Below are 26,118 nucleotides of genomic sequence, written 5' to 3'. Positions count from 1 at the left end.
TCTGGCACTGACATAGCAATGACCCTGGCTAATTGCATAATCCAATGAGTTATCTTTTTTTTTCTTATTTTAGAAGCCCCCAATTATGACCAACAAAAGTTACAGAGTTTTAAAACCAAGTAGGTCGCTAGGTGTTTTATCTGGCAATGACAAGCCTCATCTAAAGGTTTGAGTTTCTTCAGTTTGTCTCCCTCTACAAATGAAAATTTGTTAAGATCGCAACTGCTGATCTGTAAATTAATAAACATGTCGGAAAAAAGGAACCTTTTTTCCTTTTTTTCCCTTTCCTTTTTTCCGACATGTTTGTTAATTTACAGATCATCAGTTGCGATCTTAACAAATTTATCATTTGTAGAGGGAGACAAACTGAAGAAACTCAAACCTGAGCCTTCACACCTCTGAATAACATCTTTCTTTCAAGCCTCATCTAATTTTTGCTCACAGTTAAAACCAATATCACTGCTACCAAGACACGCAAACCTTATTTAGTTCCATAACTTCGGTATTTTATGATCAATTTGATGAAAATGCTACCATTACATACTGATTTTGCTTGGAGTCAGCATGAGGATCGAAAGGCATTGCATTTCAATTAAAGGGCAAGTTCACCTTCATAAACATAAGGATTGAGAGAATGCAGCAATATAAGTAGAACACATCAGTGAAAGTTTGAGGAAAATTGGACAATCGATGCAAAAGTTATGAATTTTTGAAATTTTTGTGTTGGAACTGCTGGACGAGGAGACTACTACAGCTTGTGATGTCATATGAGTACAACAGTATTCTCATGGTCGGACATCCGGGTATTTTGCGTGTCACGGGGTCATGGATAGCGATGGAGTGAAAACAAACAGTCGCGTGAGCCTGGAGGGGTAACGCTGTACGTGTTTTCTGCCGGGGCGCCCCGCGAGCACAAGCTGTACTACTGTAGCTGTGCGGGCAGCAGGATTAGGCCCTAGACTAGGCCTACCCTAAATTAGGCCCTACCTTAAGCCTACTACAGTACTAACGTTATATAGGCCTATAGACCTACCTGAAGTTTCTATGAGGTACTAAGTAAACGTAGATATCGGGGTAGGGCCTACTCAATGAGGTTCTACAGCACATCTGGCCATTTTCGGGTCGTTGATCCAGAGTCCTGCCGCGATTTCATACGGGCACAGGTCCAGTCCGGCTGCCTTCAACTTGGCAAAATACCGGGATCCGACCGATTGATCGACAGGATCCAGATTTTTAGAATATTGCTGGCAAGACATGATGTATGTATCTCATGAATAAATGACAAAATGAATACTAGTAATGAAAAACAGTCCCCATGTCTGCGTAGAGTTGCACATAAAATGCGTCGCACATGCAGGCACAGCATGCAGTATGCGCATTATGCATAGCATATGCAGGCTTAGCACGTGCAAGCTGTTTGTTTTCACTCCAGTCAACCGGAAGTGACGTGTAGCCGACCGCAAGAATAAAGAAAATGTAAAGAAAATTCAACATATTTTCACTTTTTTTCACACAATAAAAGAGCATTTGACTTGCCTCTTTATAAAGGCAGGGGGAATGATATTACCCATAACATATGTCGGTAACGAGACAAGGGAATGTGTACTTTTTTCAATAGATGAAATTTTGTGAAATTCTCTTTATATTTTCCTTATATTGTTGTACGCATGTGACATCGTACACTGCAGTAGTCTTCTCATCTAGCGGTTACTGCACAAAAACTACAAAAATTCATAACTTTTGAACGGATTGTCCGATTTTCCTCAAACTTTCAATGATGTGTTCTACTAATGTTGCTACATTTTCTCAATCCTTATGTTCATGAAGGTGAACTTGTCCTTTAATAAGAATATGGAATTTGACAAAGTGAAGATATATGCTACATGTATTAACACCTTTAATCGCATCATTTTTAATGCACAAATCTTCAACTATAGCTATTCTTTTCAAGCTCAGAGATTTTGGAAGTATGAAATCTTTTCTGGGCACACACTACACTAGTGTAATATGAGGAAAACATGAAAACAGATCCTCTGCAAAATGCATTCATCACAGTAAAACAACAACAAATGCCTGGAATAATGGTACTTTGAATGATATTCTATTAATCAGTTGTAATTGATCTCTTTGTCCATGACTACAGGTTATTGTGTGAAATGTGGAGAGAAAGTGACAGGTGCAGGTCAGGCATGTCAAGCCATGGGTAATCTGTACCATACTGCCTGCTTTACGTGCTGCTCCTGTGGTAAGTACAATAAACTAAATTCATTTTGATTCTCATCGGTATCACAAAATGAAATGTATACATGATTGTGCATTATACACTAAGAGTATTTCCACTCTCAATTTTCCTGATACATGTACTTGCTTTTAAAAACACCAAGGTGTGACAAATTCCCTTGCACTTTTTTAAAAATCATTATGAGCTGGAACCAAGCTTTTTTTCTTCTTCTTTTTCTTTTTTTAATGATACTTCTGCCCTAGGATGTCTATAGATATTAAAATGCACTCTTGTATGTAAATATAATGAAAGTTACATATCAAATTGACAGGTCTTGAAATTTGTGACTCTGCTACTACATGAACTGTCGATAGCAGTTGGCAGCAGCGAAGAGACCAATCGTCATCCATGAGTGTCTAAATATGATCAGAAATGCAACTAGACACAACAAATTTCTCTCTTGTCTGAAAACCTTCCTATGTCTCGTCTCTATCCCCGGGGTCTTCAGTGGAGCTAAAAATAGTAATCAGGGATCGCCATTCCAGAACTTGAGCATTAAATGTCAGGGAGGATGTCTAACAGGCGTGGGGGATGCCCATTCCAGATGTATAGCAATTAGTCCATTTGTTCCCCAGCAATATGAATTCCACTGCCACTGGACCGACAGTCCTGAGCCGAAAATGAGCTATCCCCTCTGCGCCGGCTGGCAGGGCGGAATGCAAGCAATGTGCAGTCCATCATCCCACAAGGGAATGAAAAATTTACATGGTACCTTTCCACCAGAATGGGTCTCAACCCAACTGGGAAGCTGGCCATGGAGATGATTTTTCCATAGCAATGAGTATGACATTGAAGTGATTTCAATGAATTCTCGCTACGTGCAATTCACACACAGCTTGAAGGAAGTATGCTTGGGTGCATAAAAGCTCAATAAAGGTTTGCCAAATTTCTGACAGTGTATAACTGTTTTTAATTCCAATATCATATCATCATTATCAATGTCAGTGTTATTTTCCATAGCATGTTCTTGAGTCATAGTTTGCTCATGAACTAGGAGACTAATACATGTATTATTTGTGATGTCGCGTATGGAAAATGATTCCACAGAATTTTTTAGTTTTTTGAAGTTTTTATGAAAAGTACACACTTTGACTTGTTACTGACATGTAAGGGTAATATCATTCCCTTGTTTTCTGAAAGAGGCAATTGCCCTTTCATTGCATGCTAGAATAGTGAATATCATGTTGAATTTAGTACTGGACATGTACCTGTGAATGAATATGGTATTTCTCTCTTCTCTAAATGGACAATTTTAATCATATTTCTTTCTTTCTTGAAAGACGTAATCAAATTTGGTCTACACTAATTAAACTCAAACTGAGGTGAGCCCTTACCATGTAAAGTACAGCAATGAATGATTGGAAATAATGTTCACTAATGCGAAAGTTTGGAAGCCATTTCATTTTTTTTTTTTTTTTTTTGGGGGGGGGGGGTTTGCCTCAGTGCCCTTTCACATTTTTGCGTTTTACCTTGGTGCCCCTCTGACTTGCCTTGCTGCCCTTAAAAAAAAATATTGGGAGAGAGTGCCCCAAAAACCAAAAATTGCCTGCCCCTAAAACTGGTGAAATTCGAGGCCTGTGAATTTTCTTTATATTTCTTGATACTGTTGTCCAAACGAGATGTCACAAAATGTTGTCTTTTCATCCAGCATGGTAGCACAAAAACTTTAAACCTTTGAAGTGATTGTCTGATTTTCCTCAAACTGTCACTGATGTGTTCTACATTCTGTACTATTTCAAATGTTGCTGCATTCATTCATTCCATGTGATATGCCTATATATTTGGGTTTTATTCTCCTGTTATGCCACAATAAAAGGAAACTTTGCATGTTGATGAAAAGCAGCTAATGTTGATGACTGGAACCCCCCCCCCCCCCCCGAAGCACAAACTTATAAAGACAACAAAAAACATACATGTAGGAACGATGCATTACAAGGACAAACGAAAAAAAAACAAAACCTTTAAGAGGACAAACTCGGGCTGTAAATATTCACCCCGAAGCTCCGTTTCTCCTGGCCGTGAGATGTGGTTTGATTTATGATATCAGTACTAACGAGTGAATAATAATCGATACTCCACCCCTAAGTTTCAAATTGGAAATATGCACGAGTTGTGAAATGGGGAGACTACATTTTCTCTTGTCTGTTGGAATGTACCTTAGTTTCTTCTCAAGGCCACATACAGATACATAGTACTTTCAGTCTATGGCTTTGATTGTAACTTGCATTTGTTGTGCCTATTAGTATACAAGAGACACCAGAATAGACAGAGAAAAGAGCATGCTCTCAAGGAGTCTTTAAATAGATAGTGGAATTCTTCAGTTAGTTTGCTGGGTGGGTTTTTTTTTTTTTTTTTTACTCTTTGGAGCTCAAGATTAATAGTGGAGGTCTCAGCTGTGCATTTTTGGTCAGGTGTAAACAGCTTTGAATCGTGACTAATTACTTGTTCTCATGGGCAAATAGCACTTCTCGTATTACTGTGTTTTGTGGATACAACAGCTGCGCAGAAAAAAATGATTGCTCAGTGGCATGCACATTAACAATCTCAATGTTGCCACTGTATTCACAGATGAAGAAACAATATTTAGTTCTAAGAGTGCATAGACAAAAGCTAGATCTGACTGAGTGAAAAGGAAAAAAGAAGAAAAGACAATAGACAGAGCAGTGTTTAGCGTAAATATTCTAGAGGAGAATGGGAAATGCCACCCAACACAAAACTACAACAACAACAACAACACAAATATTTGTATGTTGTTTGCAATATATGTTCTACGTAATCATGTTGTTGATATTATTTGTAATATGATGTACAATCAAGTTATGGGAATGTAAGATGTACTATACCTTGTGATGGCATTGAACATGCTTTATCTCCTCAGGTCGGACGTTACGCGGGAAGGCATTTTACAATGTTCACGGGAAAGTTTACTGCGAGGAAGACTATTTGGTAAGTTTCCATAGATGCACTTTGAAGTGCAATTCCAGTCCATGTTGATTTTAATAACTAATAATGTAAGATGAAAGTATAAGTTAATGGTAGTAGTTTCATCTAGTCAGATGTATATGTCAGATGTAAAATCATGAAGTTATTTAATTTGAACTTACCCTTATGTGTTCTATGAAACATATCAATCACAGCTTCATACCTTTACAACTCTTATCAGCTTGCAAACAAAGCTTTGTAAAATCTTTTTTTTTTTTGGACCAAATATAACACACACACAACAATCTCCCTGAAAGATAATACCATGATGTTATTACAATGTCACAACTAGAAAAGCACTCTGAGAGCGCAGACCTCCGCCAAGCATGCAAATCATTTTCACCACTGATCTTGTTCTTCCGTAGACATATCAGTGATTTCCACCCATACGTACTGCATTGTGTGCTGAAAGTTGCCAGATTTCCCAATATAGAAGCCTTTGTTACGTCATAAACACTCAGCTGCACGGCGCGCCTCACCCCAGCAGAAACTAGAGCACGCACTTTAGTGCGCGCAGGCAAACCTCAAATACGCACAGCCTGAACTCCCAAGTTCATTGACCCTACCTGCCAAAATGTCAAAAATCCTTCATAAATTCCCCCAAAATTCTCGGATCACTACCAAAAGTTAATCGTGTGGTACTTTTGTCATTCTCAACCTTTCCTGCAAGTTTCATCCCAATCCGTTAACTACTTTTTGAGTTATTTTGCACACGGACAAACTAACAAACCAACGGTAACGAAAACATAACCTCCTCCCTTGGCGGAGGTAATAATTTGATCTAACTGTTTCAAGCTTTTAGGGGTTTTCTTATGGCAAGTAGGAAATGTAGACTTGTGTGCGGGTCATTGTGAGACTTACATGATGCATTGTGTATGAGGTGATGGAATCATCACCTTGTATGATCTGCACATGTACTGTGTTGCACATGTACTGTGCTGTGATTTTTAATCGCCTTTCATGAAAAAATGATTGCTGTTTCTGGACTAAATTTGAGTATCAGTGCGGACCACAGCCTTTGTATAGAATGAAAAGTGTATGGTCTTTACTCGTGCAAGAAAACAGACTTCGCACTCACTGAAAGGTAAGGCGCGTTTTTCAGCTTAGCGTCACCTTATTGAATGGAGCGCCTCTGTCTTCCAGTTAGCGCAAAATCTTTAAAAATATGTACCATCGCACTCATGACCATTCACTATGTGTATACTGAATCACAGTAGCATTTGAAACAACAGACAGAGGCCAACATAGAACATTAATTCATGTGTCAGATTATGATCAGGATCAGATCACATCTGATCAGTGGAGTGAGCATATTAAAGTCCTCTTAATCAGAACGTTAAAGGTAGGGAATCCCATTTGCATGCCTTAAATGAAGAGTTGTATAAACACAGTGGTATGCTGAAGAGAGTATCATTTTAGAAACTCCCATAAAGTATTGAAAGTGGAAGGTATCATTTAGTACATTTTTATTGACCGTTAGATTTTGAATTGAATTCTTTTCGGGGCTCACCGTAAATTCCAGTACATTACTAGGCTACCTTTGCAGACCCATGCACTGCATGTGTGTCCATCATGTATATTTTGTGAATAAAGTTCATCAAAACTTACAAACATTTCTATATACATTCTTGCCACACACTCTATATGTTATTACATCAGCTCTTATACTTTTAGATTTGTGTTTATAGATTAAAAAAAATACAGAGGACTGCAACAAAAATTCTTAAGTGTGGCTGACACACAGAACTACTGAGTAGTTGAGTTTTGTGCATTATTCAAATTGTAGATAACTGCTGACTTAGAAATTTCTAAGCAGTGGCCTAAACAAGTCCCCTGAGGTTCATATTTAATGTTTTGCTGCATTTTGGGAGTTCTGTAAAAGGTATCCCCTACCTTTAACGTCTACCTGAAGGATGACATTGTTTATACATGCTTTATTACATTGTATCAATAAATCTTATACCTATCAAAAGCATCTTAAATGACGCAAACATAACATCAAATCTGTTTCAGATAAAATGCCTTATTCAAGAATGAAGAAATGTGAAATTAGAGGAAACCTGTTCTGCATGCATCTCTTTGTTAGTTTCTCATATTCCTTATATTACCTTGGGGGGGGGGGGGGGGGAGGGGGTAGTGGCAGGGTAGGGGATTAATTACAAGAGTGGAGTGCTTCTCTTTCATAAGAGAGTGGTAATAGCATTTAGCTGGTGAGTACAGATCATGCTGAGGGATGAACTGGCTCTCTCTCTCCCTTTCTTTAACCCGTTGAGGACGGGCTGGTTGCTGTGATCTCATAACATACATTTCCCATAGACACCTGCCGGATTATACTCGGGACTAGTCTTCAATTGGTTAATAACAACTGTTTAAAAAAAAAAGAGAGAGAAAGAGAAAAGAGGAGATAGTGTCTTTTTCAGAATATGCAAAATCCATCATTATTTGCCACGCAGTCCCAATATATGGCATGCACACATGGGAAACAAAAGTTTGGAAAATTGAGGATTGCTTGGATCGTTGAGTGTGTGAGTAGGTGTGACAGGACCCATGAAACTGTCTCTGGGATATATTAAAGTCATGCCTCGTTTGAGAACAATAATTTGCTGAGATGGCATGAAGGATTTTATGCACACATATATTTGGAGTATAATCTCAGATGCACTGTACAAATCTGTAGTACCATTAGTTATACAGAAATGATGGACGAGCATGTATTGGTAGAGTTACAATGGACTATTAAAAGGGATTGGAAAAAGCTATAATACAGTAGCCTATTTATGGCAAAATTGCTGACTTGCATGGCATATAGACAGTTCATAGCATGTATAAGGAAATTCATACTTTTTTGATAGCGAGATGACTTTAGACAACACTACCAGAATTGTCACATATTGGACTACAAATTTTACTCCCTCAAAACACGTCAAAACATACAATGTACTACGTGTAATATGTATGATTACTGCAGGGCTCGACACTAACGGTGGCCTGGGGCCACCAAAAATGCACGTCGGGCCACCAAAATTACAGTAATAAAAAATTTGGTGGCCTGATCGGGCCACCAAAAAAGGTCGGATGTTTGCCTTTGGGCCACCAAAAATAAAAGTTAGTGTGGAGCCCTGATTACTGTATACTGTATCTAAATTTTTGCGAATAGTGATTTCCTGACGATTTTACGAGTGGTTAGATTCGCGATCATGGACTATGTATTGAACGGAGAAATATTCGTGTGCGTCACATTCATATCGGGATCAGAGTCATTATTTCGGGTGTCTTTAATTGACTGACTTGCAAGATTCATGAAAATAAAAGCTTCATGAAATATTAGACGTATAACAGTATTTGGTATGTTTACTGACAAAGGAATTAGTGTAGACATAGGCCCGTATGGTATTCCTCTGTTTAGTGTAAAGTAAGAGTATGCACAAGGCGCATGACAAAAGTCTTCATATACCATCAAGGCATCTGCTATACAGTAGATTGTAAATGACATTACCATAGCCTTGGTATGACACCGCATTCTCTTGTTGATCTTGCTATCCTGTCAGTATTATATTGAAATGAATAAATGAGTAGATAGATAGATAAATAGACCGGTGAATTATAGTAATGGTAATAGTAATTACAATGATGATGATAACAACGGTAATATCAATGATTTATTTCAGTTTTAAAGTCACCTCACATAGGTACCGTACTCGACAACAGTGCGGCATGATTACACGAGTAGATACTGTGGAACAAAAAAAAAAAATGAAAAAGCACAACGGTAATATCAGTGATTTATTTCAGTTTTAAAGTCACCTCACATAGGTACCGTACTCGACAACAGTGCGGCATGATTACACAAGTAGATACTGTAGAACCCAAAAAAAATGAAAAAGCTAAAAAAAAATCATTGTGTGATCATGTTTGTAAATTTGAACAAGTGGTCTTAGATTTGTCTGATTTCAAAAGTTGGCAGTTGCAGGTTGTTTATTCCAAAGTCTATATATTCCAACGTGTGAAAGGATATCTTTACCAAGTTTCAAAGATGTAGCTGTTCCCATTGCATGAAAGGCTTCTGTTTTGTGCAACTGTATTTTATCTTTCTTTCTTTCTTTTTTTTTTTTTTTTTGGGGGGGGGGGGATTGTTACTTGCTACCTCTCTGGAATAAGTGTGCTTGAATTAACTTCATAATTGTCTGAATCTCCCGTTCTAATCAAAGTCATGATCTCATAACACTAGTCACAGTAATGGAGAACAAAAATCAAGAACCATTGCCAGAATGTACAGACACAGAAAAAAAAACTTCAAACACCTTACTACATATACTGTACGAGCTGAAATTTTTGCGGTGGTTTTATTTTCGCGAATTTCGAGAATCGCCTTTGAACCGCGAAAATAACAACACGTGAAAATAATGCGCGAATAACTAAGTTCAGTTAGACCCTCGCAACCGTGAAATTAACAACACGCGAAAATGTCCTCCAAGTAGCAATTCGCGAAAATATCTGTACGCGAAAATTTCAGCTCGTACAGTATCTCATGAGGTCTGTGGTTTGTGTGTACCATTAAAGACTAGACCTGTGTTTTCAGGGTGTAGCATATACTGTACTGGTACCGGTTCTTCAGAACCCATTGTTTCATTTCTTTGCACTCATCGCCCAATATACGGCCCTGTTTGACCAGTGATTATATGTGTTTACTCTGTACTCTCCCAAGGTACAGGGGAGCATAAAAGACTAGTTATTGTCACCAATAGGCTACAAAAAGGAAAGGAAAAAGAGTCTTAGGCAAGCCCTCTTCCTCATATTTTCCCAGCAGTAGCGTGGAAAACAAAGATACATTGGAATGTTGCGTTTCCAGGGCTGATTACAGTGAGAGGTCGACTGTGTGGGTTTTTATCATGGAGAGCAAAGTTAGCAAGATGCTTACTCTTTGGAGAGCAAACAAGATAGCAGGTCGTTCAGAAAGAGGGATGTTTTACAACTTTGTGCACATTGTACAAGTATAATCTTTAAATAGAATACAAGACTTGTAAATTACAACTGTACCTGACCTTGGTCCATGAGGGTTCACAATGTGCAGAAAGAAATTGGTATAATAATTATGTATTTGAATATAAATCAGTTGATTGCAGCATTCCAAAAAAAGCATGCACATATATTTACACACACACACACACACACACACTATAAAACCAAGAGAGATTTTTGGAATTACAAAATTAAATTTTACTTGCCCAAATAGGAATTATGGTGAGGGGACCACACCATTCAGTTTAATTTGCCCAACAGTGAGTTCTAGGGGCCCTGGGCCAGTGGGCAAGTGCATAGGTTAGTAGCACCCTGGGGTTGGAAACTACATAGTATGGCCTAATGAAGCACCTTCTTGGTATGCCTACAGTGTAGTTTAGGCAGAGGCATGTACCTTTTAAAGCATGGTCACCTTCAAGACCCAACATTGATGTTGAAATGTTTAATGCGGCAGGAGACATGAGAAATATAAACATATATTTTTTGTAGGCAAGGATCTAGGAATGGACAGCTACGCATGCTGCCTGGAGTAAACTGTGAATTTATATTTACTGGATGAGAAAACTATTGCCTGTATATGGCAAGAATTTGGTAATCATTAGCACAAGATGATGTACAGCACACGCACAATTGTACATGTTGGAATACATTGTAGTTGTGTATAGGAAACATGCTCTCAGGCAATCGTGTATGTGTGTCGTGAGTGCATATTGTACATTGTATGCTTTTGTGCAAGTGCATTTATGCCTCTCTGTTGTAAAAGTATTAACATTTTTATTACAATTACCACCGTACTGTATTTTTTTTTGTAACTGCTCATAGAGTTGTGTTTGCTTTCTTCCTTGAAGGCATACTATTACTATACATACAGTTCACATGTCAAGGTACTTGAACCTTTGGCTATTTACAGTCTACTTGGGCCTGTTGACAGAGAGTTTTGCATTTGTTTTAATGCGGTATATACCATAATTGTAAAGTCAAGACAGTAAATTTTTCAAAAACAGTAAGTTTGAGCATTTTAAAAATGTCTTTACCATGAGAATTTAATAATTGTAAATGATGCTGGTTGAAGATTTATCAGATGGGATCCTCTTTAACAGTATGTATTAATTGATATTCAATAAATTGTAGATATTGATTCATATACTTTGTTTATTTAGTTTTGTATGTATGCCTGGCTGTATATGCATGTGTGTGTGTATATTTGTTATTACAGTATTTGACCACATAGGCCCACCAGATAATGTGCATTATTTTTTAGAGACATTATAGACCTACAAATATCGTAATTTACAATTTTAGATTTAAAAACTCAGAGCTTGATAAAATTGTTTTGTGTATACCGTACTCATGGTAGGGTCTATGTCAGATTTTTTTTTTTTCATGTAGAAGATGATGGTTAGAGTTACTAACAACAATATTGTGAATATTTCTCATCAAATTTAAGCACAAGATGAAATGGTGGAAAAGCCTGTACTACAATGCACACCATACTTTATGAAAAGAAATTTTAAAAAATGAATGTATTTGTGTTTGCTTCACTTTTGGGAATTTTTTTGTGCTTGTACCCTTCTCCTCTATACTTCCTCCAACCTATCTTGCATGTTTAATTGCGATAGGGTGCTGCATTGTAACAGGAAGGAGGTTTCATCATGTCTTTTGGTGTTACATTACAGTTATTGTGGTACTGTAATATCTTAACCTGTTGAAGACGAGTCCTGGGTATATTCGGGCAAACGTCTATGGGAAATGCGTATTGTAGCAAAATCTGCCCATCCTGAACGGGTTAATATTCTTATTTTAAATGAAATGTTACTGTACTCAAAAATATACAGGAGCAGAACCTTCATATCTTTCTATCCCCCTTTCTCTCTTATCTCTCTATCTATCTATCTCTCTTTCCTTCTATTTTCGCATATTGTACCATTGGAAATTTGGGTTCACTGTTGATGGAGAAGTGAATTTATCAGATTGAAAGCAATGTGTTCTTGCCAAGTGCCTTTGGATACAATTTACATGTGTGTGTGTGTGTGTGTGTGTGTGTGTGTGTGTGTGTGTATGTGTGTGTGTGTGTGGGTGGGTGGGTTTCTGTGACTGCATACAGTGTATGTGAGACTGTGACCCAAGCAGTCCGCAAATACTTCCCTTTACGTCTGGTTGTTGTCAGACTGAATTTGAAGAGTTGTGATTTATTGCCAGGTTCAAAGATTATATGTGAGGCATACAAAAATGTATTGCTCTTGTGAAATTGGCCCAATATGACCTTTGACTTATTCCTTGTTGTCGTAGGAGGGGGAAAATAAGATATTTTGCACTTTGTACCGGCAAATCCAGAGAATTCTTCAAGAGTTAATTTCCTGCAATCCAGCAACCAGTAGCATACAGGATCTATTGAATTATTGTAAATCCCAGTTCTTGCGTCTGTGGCCAGCCAAACATATTTCTGCAACCTTTGTCGACCAAAGGTTATTATCTTTTTTTTTTCCAGATGGTACCAATCTTCCTTACTTGAATTCTGAGTTTGTATTTAGGGGTAGAATGCATTTGTGATCTGACGTAAACAGGAAGCTGGTTTCGTTATTTTAACAACAGCAAACTTTTCAGAAGTGTGTAGAACTTACAATGTATTCTGATAGTATCTCTCTTCAGATCTGTGAATACCACAAGTCAAGATGAGTGCATTCTAAGGCCGTGTTTATGCTTCCCTTTTTCGGGCCAGAATCAGCGTTTTGATACGCGTTTAGTTCAAAACGCGGTTGCGTCCTTGCTCATGTTGATATAAACGCCGTTTCAAAACGTCGTTTCAAAACGCACAAATAAGTGCGTTTACGATCGGCGTTTGTGACTAATCACGTTTGACGGGGAAGTATAAACGCAACTCACATCACATACGCGTTTAAATGATGTCATCTCCATCGCCTTTCTGGTTAACACTTGAAAATGCGCGTGCCAGGCCAGCCGACCTTTCGATTACTGTGCTGTGCAACACAATTTACAGGTGCTGATCCCTCGAGCTCCCTGTTTGTACATTACTTTACTGTACATGGTGACAGACATATTAATGCATGAAGAACTCACTACATCATACATTCCGATTTTGTCAACAATTCGTCGATGAAATGAATACTCGTATTTCCTATCATTGTCTACAATTTATGTACGTGTGTATTAGTAAAGCAATCAAAATTATATTAGACATGCTACTGCACATGAACAATACACACACTTAGGCCAGAACTTCCAAAAAAGCGTGCACCACGATTTGACCTGCCTCTGCTGAGATCAGCGAAGATATCGCAAATGCTCTTTCCAAGGTCGAAGAAAGTGAGCATGAACAGTGCTCCTGTGAACAGTGTTTTGATTCAGCATTTTGAGTCAGCGTTTCAAAACGTTGATTCTGCCTTCGCAAATTGATCATCAACACACCCTGAAAGAGGTGTGAATTCATAGCACAAAACCCCAACAAGAAATATCTACAACAGTATTAAGATTTGTGAACCCTTATTCAGGCCAGAATGTTATTCTGCATTTTGACTTTGCCTTCCTCACTTCTGGAGAAAGTAGCATGAATTGGAAAAAAAAAATGATTTTGTGATTTGAAGTGATAGTTGTTGGGATGACTCGTGAAGAAAGATATCAGTTGTGCTTTCTTAACGAAATTACTGGTTCATGATCATTACTTCTCATTATATGTAAATTGTAATGCACCAATAATAGGGTGCATATGTTTGCTGCTTTTTTATTACATCAGTGCTGTATTTTCTTCTTGAAAGTCAGTATAAATTAATATGTGTTCTGTGTGTTTTTTCATTTGTCCCTTCCTTCATTTCAGTACTCTGGCTTCCAGCAGACAGCTGAAAAGTGTGCCGTTTGTGGTCACCTCATTATGGACACGGTGAGCAGCTTTAGCCAGCTTTTCACTAATTTGATACTAAGGATACAGCACTGAGGAACATATCTTTTTTTTACTTGCAGGATGGCAACCAAAAAATATAGTCTAAAAGTGATTAAAATTTATCCATAAAATGCACGGTGTTAACACTATGATGTGCTGTCCAGTGGTTATGAGGTGCTGCATGCAGTCTGTATCTAAACCATGGATCAAATTATGAAGTGCTGTAGTCTATATCTGATCCATGAATCAAATGATGAGGTACCTGGTACTGTACTGGGGTTTATATTTAAACCATGGATCAAATTGTGAAGTGCTGTAGTCTGTTATGTACACCATGAATCAAATGATAATACACTGTTTATCTTTGTACATCATGTGGATCAATTTATGATATTCTGTACTCTATCTAAACCATGGATCACCGTAGATGCTTTACTGTGTATCTAAATTTTGGATCAAATTTTGAGGTGCTGTAGTCTATGTAAACCATGAATCAAATGATGAGATACTGTACTGGCGTCTGATTTAAACCATGGATCAAATTGTAAAGTGCTGTGGTCTGTATGTACACCATGAATCAAATGATAGTACACTGTTTATCTTTGTACATCATGGATCAATTTATGATATTCTGTAGTCTGTATCTAAATCTTGGATCAATGTAGATGCTTTAATCTGTATCTAAATTTTGGATCAAATTATGAGGTGCTGTAGTCTAAACCACGGATCTTGTTTAGATTTGCCATGAATAAAAATGTCAAAAAGTTGTAGTCTGTATTATACCAGGGATCAACATGATTTGCTGTAGTCTGTATCTATGCCTTACTTATATCTTTCTAGATCCTGCAAGCCATGGGAAAGTCCTACCACCCGGGCTGCTTCCGATGCGTTGTGTGCAACCAGTGTCTGGATGGAGTGCCCTTCACCATCGATGTGGATCAGAAGATCTACTGTGTCAAGGATTACCACAAGTAAGGGTGCAGCATGTGTGTTAACCCCTTCCTTGCCACAGGCAAAGTGCCGTGTACCATAAGCAATAGCCTTTTGTAGAGTGATCATGGAAGGGTTGAAGTGAGATGTGGTGCTGCTGATATGCATGTTTCGTAGCAGGTGGAAACTCGTGGTTGATAAGTCAAACATTAGATAATATTAGTTATTATTATCATTATAATTGTTATTATTATTATTATTATTATTATTATTATTATTATTATTATTATCATTATTATTATTAAGACTGTTCAGTTGAGTCTGCTCAGTAAATCTGATGAAAGATCTGACAGTTTCAGAGACTGATGACTCAAAAATAGATTTTATGTAATTAATGGATTGTCAGAAACATTTCTTGTGGAGATGACAAAGCTATGTGGTAACATCAATCAAAGGTGTAGCTGTGTGAAGTACATGTATTTGGTGCCATTTAATGCCAGTTGGTGCCATTGTGTGTTTGTGTGATTTTGTGCCAGTTTTTAGAGGTCATAGACCTAGCATATAAAGGGTGCTCATCACTCTGAATGTTTCTTGAGACAGAGTAGAATACTATGTAAGCTGTTATTCTTGCGAATTTCGCGAATCACAGTTGGACCGCGAATTTAACAACATGCGTAAATGTCACCATGCGCTCAGGTAATAATGCACTTATGACGGCCTCTGTGTCAATTCGCAAACACAACATGTCGCGAAAATGTCCGCGGACTCCTCATTCGTGAAAATATCTGTACGCAAAAATAACAGCATACAGTTGCAGTATGTCATTTGTGTAGAAAACATGTGCATGAATTTGTGATCATTTGCTGTACAATTTGGATCATATTTTTCCCTCCAATCTGTGAAAAGCAGAATGCAGTGTATGTGTATTATGGACTTTCATTGTATCTGCACATATCACCGCATGTACTGTAGGGAAATAAGAAGGGGGTCTTGAGAGTGAATATTGAGAGTAGATAATGTGAATTATAGGCAAGCCCATTTAAATTTTCATTCAAATTGGTGCAGAGGGAATCAAATTCTGTTGCCATTTGTGCACAAGCTCTTGTAGGTGTAATATCAGGTTTGAATTTTATATCAGACAGGTGCAGTGTATGGATTGATAAAGGGAGTGGAAGCAAGGAGGTATGAGAGAACATACCTCCTCGCTGGAAGTAAATAATCATGTTACACTCAGCGAACATATAGTAGTAATCCTAGTAGAAGTATACGGTGTGTATGTATTATTCATGTGTATTCATATGTAAATATATATATGTGTGTATATTATATATATATATGTATGTATATATATATATATATATATATATATATATACTCCTAGATGGGTCATTTGGAAAACATTTCCATTTGTTTTATATGCAAATTTTAAAATACATGTTCAATGGCAATTTACGCAATGGAGACACGAAAATTGTCTCCTTAATGACCAGTTGTCTCCCTAATGAAGACACTTCCCCCCAATATGTCTCCCTAAGGTGCCAACTAGGGATATATATATATATATATATATATATATATATATATATATACATACATATGACATTCGACTATCTAAAAGAAGCAGAATCAGCAAAAAGGAGGGAAATCATCATGATCGGATTTTTGTTACGGATTTCATGCTTGGTAGACTTTGAGTAAACATCTTTGCAAAACGGTGTACTGATATGGTGGAATTACCTCGAGTTTGGGAAAACGTAAATACAATTTTTTGTTTTCCTCTTTGTGCCCGTCATGTTTGAAGAATGCAAAGGTAAATGTGTGCATGCCACGTACACCATGTTGGGTTCTTGCTGTTTCCATCCATATGGAAGGTCTTCCGCATTCGTTTGTGTTACTCCCACAAATGCGCCTCTTTTCCAGCTCACTGGCTATTGAACACCTACTGTTGCTCTCTTGATCTACTTTATCGAGATGAATGAATGTTGTTTGATGAGCAGAGCAAGCAACCATACACTCATTCCATCCTGTTCCATATGCGTGGTTTCCTTCCTCACACTTTTTCTTGCCGCACGTAATTCATCCCGCTGGAAATGTGTGTCTTGCCGCTGAACTGTGGAGCTTTGTTTTTATTTGCGGATTCATCAGCATTGCATGAAAATCTCTTCTCTCATCAGCAGTGTTCTGAAATTGCTATGATTGTATCAGAAAGGTACATGCACCTTGGGAGATAGTCTGATAAAATGAGGTGAAACAAATTTGAAAAATAAAGATGATGATATAGAGTCATTTTAATGCAATTGTATTATAGCGTGGTCAGTGACAATTATTTCAGCAACTGTCACAATTAAGCAACTATGGTTCTTTTCCTCATAAAAGTAGTACTTGCTATTGAAAAAGAACTAGGATTTGATGGGAATTATACAATTTATCATGACTGATTTCATGTCAGAGAAGAAAAGTTGCAGAATTCTTACGTACAAGTCAGGCAAGTTTCTAAGTTGATGACATCATCACCTCCTCCAGTCTTTTTTGTAATGTTTATGTGGGAAAATATGTGAAAGCTTTACAATCTTATAATTTTCTGATAATTAGATCCAAATGTTGATGAAACCTCCAATGTTCTTCATGAGGTTGTAGTACCCCGTTTATCAAACCGAACTTGAACATGGCAAAGAATTGCCTTTTAGGGGGCCAAAGTATCACCAGTTTTTTATGCCTCCGCCTGAAGTGTGCCGGAGGCATTATTTAAATTTGTAGTCAGTTGTTTTACCTTTGTTATATCTGTTAATGAATGCCATTGTGGGTTGTACACCAAGCCTCTTGTTGTTGTTTTTTTTTTCCTTTTTTTTCTCTTGTTGACACTTTACATAGACTGCATGATGTTGGGTGTTGGATTTGGTATTTGTTTGTGGTTTTGTGGCACTTCCTGAGAGAAACCTGCTCATCCAAAAATTCAGCATTCCATGGTGGTTTAACATAGTAGATTTATACAAATTCCTGTATTATTCATCACAATGTTTTTATGCTTGTGTGAGTCCATGGTGGCTGTTGTATACATGTATATGGATATTATGGTATGGGTGCACAGTACATGATCAGGTTTTTGCTGTCGGCCAGCTGGCTGCATTGGCAAAGGGGGAAATCCAGTCCAGACATGTGATCTAAAGTACATGTACCATGTATGCATTGTTAAAGAAGCTACTAACAATATTGAAGTGTTGAACATAACAGTAATTGTAGAGACTCCAACTCTCCCGCTTTCGACAGGAGATCTCCCGCCGAAAGCCCATTTTTACAAAATCTCCCGTTCTCCTGCTTGAGATTTAATTTCTCCCGCCCTGGCTCTGTGTCTCCCGCTTGAAATGATTTCTTACTGAGTGTCATCGTACGTTGAAAAATAAGCATGAGATGACACGAGAGAGCACATAAAACCCTAGAGCGGGACTCCAGCCGCCGAGGAACTTCGTCTTTGTGCTCATGATGGACGCCTTGCGCACATCGAAGTTGGATCATGATCGATCTCCCGTTTGCTAGGGGTTTCAGGCGGGAGAATCTCCAGATCAGAAGGTGCTTGGGGTTGGAGTCTCTGTAATTGTTTTTTAAGATGTTTATGACCTCACAGGATCAAGACATCCATTGCCTTACAGCAGCTTTAATATACTTTTCATGATATCATTAAATACACCTTTTATGTTATTTGGACACCTTAGTGTTGTGGCTCATCAAGCTTGTCTTGGGTTATATGGCCGGTATACTATTTTCTGGGCAAGTAATATGTATAAGATTGGCAAGTACCTGTACAGAAAGTTTAGTAGAGTCCAATTCGATGTTAGCATTATATTCTGTAGTACAGGGTTTAATAACAATTGCAAAAAAAAACAAACAAAAAAGCAGAAACAAACTAACAAACAATCAATGATTGATATGTTTCTTAGTTTGGTATGTAAGGTAAAGTATTATTGTAATCTTTTCATACTTGTGTGCCTTGCATATTAAAACATACTGAATATTCACCAGAGCCCTGAAAACAAACACGCTTTGCAATGATCGGCCTACTAGGATTGTGGACTGCCTAAAAATGACACACAAAAAAAAAAGAAGAAGAAAATCTTGTCGCTTGGGGCAAGTTGAGATGACCCTTTTACTCGCCACTAGTTATTTCTTTTGGCATGGGAGCAAGCAAAGTTGTTGAGCTGGGTTTAATGTAACAAAATACTGACATACTTCATCTAACGCTTCAGTCACTACAAGATACATGTGTACATGAATGAGTTTAATGTTGTGAAGCTGTAGTGAAGACAATAAATTAGAGTTGAACTCCGTAAAATTTTGACACTAGCAATTGCCCAAAGTGCCCACTTTAAGATCACACACACTCATTTAAAAAAAAGGTAAATAGGCTGATTGCATAGCTATGGTATTTAATCAAATGGGAAGATTTATTTTGCAGAAAGCAGTCATTTGTGAAATTCAGGATATTATATATTTCTACGCAGTGTGATTCAACCTAAATGATATTGAAGTGCTGCATTTGTTTATACTGGACTGTTCACAGATGTTATTAAGCACAGCTGTTCACCCATTTTTTTTTTCTATGATTGATGAATTGTTTGTGAATCCACAGACTTAAATTGGATGCAGAGTGGGAAGTGTACAGATTAGTCTAGATATAAAACCTTGCCAAAAATATAGTATGAAAAGAGAATATCTGGATTGGCAAGCTTTATAGTCTGTTTTTGTTTTTGTTTCTGTTTGTTTTTCTCTGATTTTCTTGTTTTTTTAAGGGTTTTTTTTTTGGGGGGGTGGGGATGGGAGTGACTGAAGTGAACAGGAAGGAGTCAGAACTGAAAGCGCCCCCGTCTGGCTGTCTCATCAACCCCCCCCCCCCTTTTTTTTTTTTTTTTTTTTTTTTTTTTTACTGTAATGACACCCAAGTGTGTGTTAAAGCTGTGCTGGAATGTTATTTGTGCAGTTTATGTAGCTGTGCGATTACTTGCAAACTGCATGAGCCTTTAGATGGACCAAATTTTTGTTTTCATCCTCATATATATATTTTCATGTTCTTCATAATGTGTGATTTACGTTTTTCAGTTGTAGCCCTCTTTGCTTCAGTATTGCTGTCTTTACAGACACCATTTACTGAAACCTTTGTCAACTTGTCCAGCAATGTATGGTTTGGTTTGTGCACTTAAAAATAGTGATTTCTTCTTTACAGATGGGTACTTTCAAGAATACCCAAGTGCCATTCTATAAGTCTTGTGCAAAGATTGTTTAATATTGCTATTTATATGCTAGTTTCTCTCTTCCAATGTAACACTATATCTTTTTCAGAAGTCATTGTCTTGTCAAGATTGCATTGAAAAGCTACATGTATGCAGAGTTGTACCTCCTCTCTGTGTTATAAGAAATCTAGACTACCTCGGGTTGTGAAAAGAAACCAGCCTCAGGTTGCAGTAAGACATATCCAGACTGCCTAGGCTGGTTAAAGAAAGTTGTCTCTTCATTCATATCTCATGGCAGTAAGATAGATTTCATTTATATCTTTCGAGAATAGGAAGTCTCACCAACAACAATATGTGAGATTTTCTGACCGAATAGATTGATTGAAATAAATCCAGCCTACATGAAGTATGCTAATGAAGGAGAGTTTCAATGTACACATGTGTATCTATGTGTGTGTGTGTGTGTGTGTGTGTGTGTGTGTGTGTGTGTGTGTGTGTGTGCTTGTAGGTGTGTAAGAGTGTGTTCATGTGCTTATATCAATCATTCTTTGTAATTCTTCTTTTATCTGGGCTTTATAGATACATGTACATTGTGCTTACTTTCTTGTTCATTTTGAAAGTGATCAGCAGAAGAGATACATTTGCCAAAGGTAGCATTCTTGCAGTCTTGTCATCAACATTTCATAGTTTGCTCACTCAACCCTGGTAGCGGTTTATACCCTGATTCTTTTTTTTTTTTCAGAACAATGCATCTTCTGGTACCTTCTTTATCCGTTGCACAATCATCAACAATTTTGAAGGCTTTTTCTCTGCATTTTTGTTGTGGTGGCATTTTCGGTTAGTTTTGACTCACAGACACCTCATTACTGCATTTCTGGCAACACGGCAGTCAACCCTCCCATTGCCTGTCCTCTATGTCACAGCATTTGCAAGTTTTCATACACCGTGATTTGCAATGGTACATGTAGCTGTAAGAGAGTGGTACATTTTGTATATTGATGGAAATCCATTTATTATTGAAAAGGTACATGGACACATTTCTTTCTCAAACAGGTACAGTGTACAGCAGGCATTATGTTGCACATGTGTCAGTGTATGGCTTTATCATGCAAGCAGATGTCGAATTCTTGAGAATACCTAAAGCTTTTTATCCGAAGTCATCGATAATTAGGGTTACAATTTAAGTACTAAGAGTGAAATTGACCAGATTGTTTCATTTTGTTGATTCTGTACAAATTCCTGTGTAACTTCCCACGAGAATACCATGGCTTAAGGTGACAGTGTTGATTTTTTTTTTTAAAGAAAGAGGAAAGAATGCCCAAATTTGCTGATGATAATATACATAAAACACAAATCCACAGAAATCATCTTTTTGTGTTAATTGTGTGGGATATCATTATCATGCTTTTTGTTGAAAAAAAATTCATGTTTTGGGAGCATTTTGACATTTAATATGATGTTTTCTTAACATTGTGAAATCAAGTTTTTCCAACATTGTGAAATCAAAGCTGCAGACTCTTATAAAATTCTTCTTCTTTTTTTTTTTATGTGATTCCCAGTGTTGCTTTCCAATGTTTGGAAGTATGTTAGTATGATCTCAACAAGCAATTTGTTCATTTTTTGCTTCCTGCATGAATACTAGTTTTAGTTTGCTGCATTTGAAATACACATTTTTTTTTTCTCTTTCTTCTTACTGTATTTTCAAATAGCATTTTCAAGCAAATTGCCTTCTTTTTTTGTTCTTCTTTTCCTGTCTGTATCTGCTGCTCCAGGACTTACGCTCCAAAGTGTGCTGCCTGTAATGAGCCAATAACACCGGTAAGAATCTTTCTCATCATGGTGCTATGACTCAAATTCTTCAGCAGATTCATACTACATCTTCTTTCTTCGTGATTCTATTTCTCGCCTATTTTTTTTTCTTCTACAGCTTTGAAAAAAAATCAAATAACCAAATTTTTTCAAAACGTAGAAAGCGAGTTCTTAGACATTGCTGGTGTTGGGCATAGATCTGTCATAAAGATATTCATCTTCATATTTAGAAGTGTTGAGTTTGTAAAAGAGTTTGCAGACCAAAATGCATGCATTTCGCCCAGACCACCTGCCTCAACTATGAACAATGTTAAAAGTTGCCTCTACACGTACCATACTACTGTCACGTAAGCCACATTCCTGATGTCATGAAATGTTTTGTATATGCTCTCTTTTTCTGAATGGTAGCATTTTAACAACAAGTTTGTGTGTGTGTGTGTGTGTGTGTGTGTGTGTATGTGTGTATGTGTGTGGCTACTTAGACTGAGGATAGAGGGAACATTCCCCTGTTGTATTTTGAGTGACTTCATTTTTTGTATTTCAAAGGATGACAATTGGTACTTACGAATACCAGCCATAATTAAATGGAAATACGAGACTCCCACATGCGTACGTGATCGGGTTCTCGTACCGCTATCCACGGGTCTCCTTCCGTTGAAGTTTAGAGCCCTGTATCACATGTTATTGTGTTGTTTTTTTTAGTGCTAACTGAGGGGAAGAGGGGAAATAGAGTGTAGTGGAGTGGTTTGAATGTCAAAAACAGCAGCAGGTGGCAATTAAGTGCTCTGTAGTCAATTTCCATCGGTGTGTCAAATTTCTCCCAATTGGCATTAATCACTTTCCCTCTATGCAATACCAGTTCACCCACAAGAAAAATGTGCCAACTCTACTAAAAATTCATATGTCTGTGCAGTGGGCTCTTGCAGAGAATGTAATAAAGAGATGATCAGCATTTGGGTTTATTGTGACTATATGTATATCATTCTTGATGATTTGGCAAAAGGTATTCCAGTTTCAACTAACCAACAATATTTTTACTCCCATTTTTAGATTTGATATTTTGGCACTCCTTGGTTGACTCCTCTTGGACGTCATTATATTTCAAATGTGCATTTGTTATGTACAATAAAAAACTTAATTGATGCTTAACAGACTGACCTGTGTAGGGCCTGAATATATTTTTCCCCTTCACCACCAATACCATTTTTGTTTAATTTTTGTGATGGGTGTCACATGTTGCCATGCTTCCACAGTCCTTTATCAGCCAATGCCATCCTACATTTTACGGCTGTGACTTCCTCATTGCCCTACACAACTTTCACGCCATTATGCTCATAGCCTTCTCGTGTTCTCCACCCATACAATATATTTTTATTTTCTTCTTCTCCTCATGCAGTCAGTGTTCTTCAGTCTCATTTTAGCAGTGTATATTTGTCTCTGTGTGCACCGACACAGCATCACAGACAGACAGACAGAGACAGACACCCACACACACACATACACACATACACACAATATTTAAAGGTACATTCAGTGCCACAGTAAGGCACTCTCAGCACATCTCTACAAACCCACTCCAGTCACCCCCCCTATCTGTCAGGCCAACACCAAAACAACGCCTCTCCCAGTACAGCCCTTCACCCCTCCCACCCCTATTCAGCACCTCAACCTCTGTACCTTCTAGCCCCCTTCCTTTTGTATGATTCCTTCCCTACCGATAAAAGTGGTCCATATTGTACATTGGCACTCATTCAATGTCTCTCTCTCTCTCTCTCTCCCTCTAATTCTTTATGTCTCTCTATCTATTCTCTCCATCTCTCTCTCACCCACAGGGCACAATGGAAACCGTGAGAGTGGTTTCAATGGACAAAGACTTCCATGTTGAATGCTACCGTTGTATAGTAAGTACCTTGTAGGGGTGCTGCTCTGCGTTGTGCCAGAGTTAGGGGCCTCCCTCCCTTGCCTTCTTCACTGTTCAAGGCCCCCGTACCTTTAGAGAGCCAGTCTCATTTCTTGATCAGCTTCCTGGAAGGAAGGTGATTTTGTTAAAAGGGGAACGCCAGGATAAGGATGACTGATATTTATCAGTTTGTGATCTAAAAACATATGCCTTTGTAATATGTATAGCATGGCTATGACTTTTTTTTTTTTGTGAAGAGAAAAATCAAGAAATAAGAAATGATGTTTTACAGAACTTATTAAGTGTATGACTGTCTTCTGTTTGTACATTTTAATGATACTCATATATTTAGTGCTTATTGCTTCTACATTATCTTGTCCACTGCATCAATGATAGAGAACTTTTGATTCTTGCCATGCAGACATTCAGAGGAAAAAAAAAAACCTGTTCTGCAGACAAGGGTCTTAAAGGCATGATTTACCATTTGCAGATGAAACAAAAGCCCAGCATTAGTGCTTTAAAATAGTTCTAAAATGTGAGTTAGGGATAGAAACAACCACTGTATATTTGAATCCGTATAATCCGTGTTAAGTGATGTTAAATACACAAAATGTGAACAATAGTTATAATAAAAATGTTTCCAGACTAAACCTTCTACAGTTACGGTTTATTGAAAAAAAACCACTGATATCTCCTTATAATTTAGGCTTTATTGCGAAAATGTTATATGGTAGGACGTTTTGTGATACAACAGACCTACACATATGCATCAAATGTGATATCTTGAACATTTTTTAAATCACTGCTTCCAAAGGTAAACAGGACCTTTAACATAACAAAACAGCATTATTTGATATCATTTCCCAGATGCATATATGGTACAAAATTTAGACGACGGCGCCCCGATGATATACATGTGCCATGCTCTTTTCTCTTTTAACAGGACTGTAATTTGCAGCTGTCTGACGATGACAGCCGCCGTTGCTACCCTCTTGGTGACAAGCTCCTCTGCTACAACTGTCACATAGCCAGAATTGCCCCCAGCTCAAGAGTGGCGTCCAACTCTAGCCTCCCCTTCACAGGATCTGGCCCCCTGTCTGAAGAAGACGCCGCCACCTACTCGCCTCAGATATCCCCCAGCACCACCTATCCCGTTGCCAGCCCACCCATCTCGCCGCAGTCTGGCTCCCCACACCACGGCAGAGAAGCTTCATTCTCCGGCCGGGCCACGTACGACCCCTCTGTGAAATCAGCATCGCTACCTCCGGAACCGCCTCAGTACACCCCAGCCCCGCCCTTTGGTGGTGGGCAGCCCACCTACCGGTCCTCCCCTCCCCCCTCAGATCCCCCTCCCTACTCCCCGCATGATCCTCTCAAGGCCAAACGGTCCTCCCCGACCGCTGACCATGCTTCTTACCGCTACGGCAGCAGGTCTAGTTTATCGTCAGGACGATCCACCAATGGAAGCAGTCACTATGGCAACCCTACGAGGCAACCTGAGACCATAGAGGATAATTCTCTGGGTGGATACATGGTGACCGACTTGTGACAAAGCAATGAAGTTGACATCCTTCCATCCTGGTCGAGGATGAGTCTCTTGTGACACTGAAAATATCAGAAGGGTGACTCTTACCCTAGTTCCAGACTACTGTTTGGTTCTTACAAGTATTGTCATATCATTCAGATATGTACATATTGATGGTGGCTCAGTTTTTAGCCCACCAGTATTGGACAATGCAGTGGTGTAGAGAATCCATAGAATAGAGACAGAATTTTGTATTTTCCCCCCTCTGTCTCTCTTCCATTATTCTGTACATAGAAATTTATTTAAACTCAAGCCTCGGATGAGACATTATGCTATGTTGATGATTATGTTTCTTTTGTCATGACTGCAGTAAGCAAATGCTCTCTGAAGATAAGAGCAAACACAAAATATGATATATATATATATATATATATATATATATATATATATATATATGGGCCGTGACGTGAGAAAAGGGCCCTTAGGGCATTATATACCGAAAATGAGTTTTCACCTCCATATTGTAGAAGAAACTCTTACGTATTTGGATATGCA

General features: G+C 38.1%; 1 protein-coding gene across 1 annotated transcript in view; it reads left to right on the top strand.

Moving 5' to 3' along the window:
- Positions 1–25,673, top strand: part of LOC139734214 (uncharacterized) — a 33,529-nt gene extending 7,856 nt beyond the window's left edge. Inside the window, exons 2-8 of the mRNA XM_071645017.1 lie at positions 2,144–2,245; positions 5,160–5,227; positions 14,115–14,177; positions 15,018–15,148; positions 22,102–22,148; positions 23,966–24,039; positions 24,982–25,673. Coding sequence (XP_071501118.1) covers positions 2,144–2,245; positions 5,160–5,227; positions 14,115–14,177; positions 15,018–15,148; positions 22,102–22,148; positions 23,966–24,039; positions 24,982–25,587 — 1,091 coding nt within the window. The 3' untranslated portion in view covers positions 25,588–25,673. The remainder of the gene's footprint in view (positions 1–2,143; positions 2,246–5,159; positions 5,228–14,114; positions 14,178–15,017; positions 15,149–22,101; positions 22,149–23,965; positions 24,040–24,981) is intronic.
- The last annotated feature ends 445 nt before the right edge of the window (positions 25,674–26,118 follow it).

This window comes from Diadema antillarum, unplaced genomic scaffold (assembly GCF_040938485.1).
Source record: "Diadema antillarum isolate AM-2024a unplaced genomic scaffold, OU_Dant_1.0 seq00000513_RagTag, whole genome shotgun sequence".
In the NCBI taxonomy this organism is placed as follows: Eukaryota; Metazoa; Echinodermata; class Echinoidea; order Diadematoida; family Diadematidae; genus Diadema; species Diadema antillarum.
This window is presented reverse-complemented; position numbering and strand designations above follow the sequence as displayed.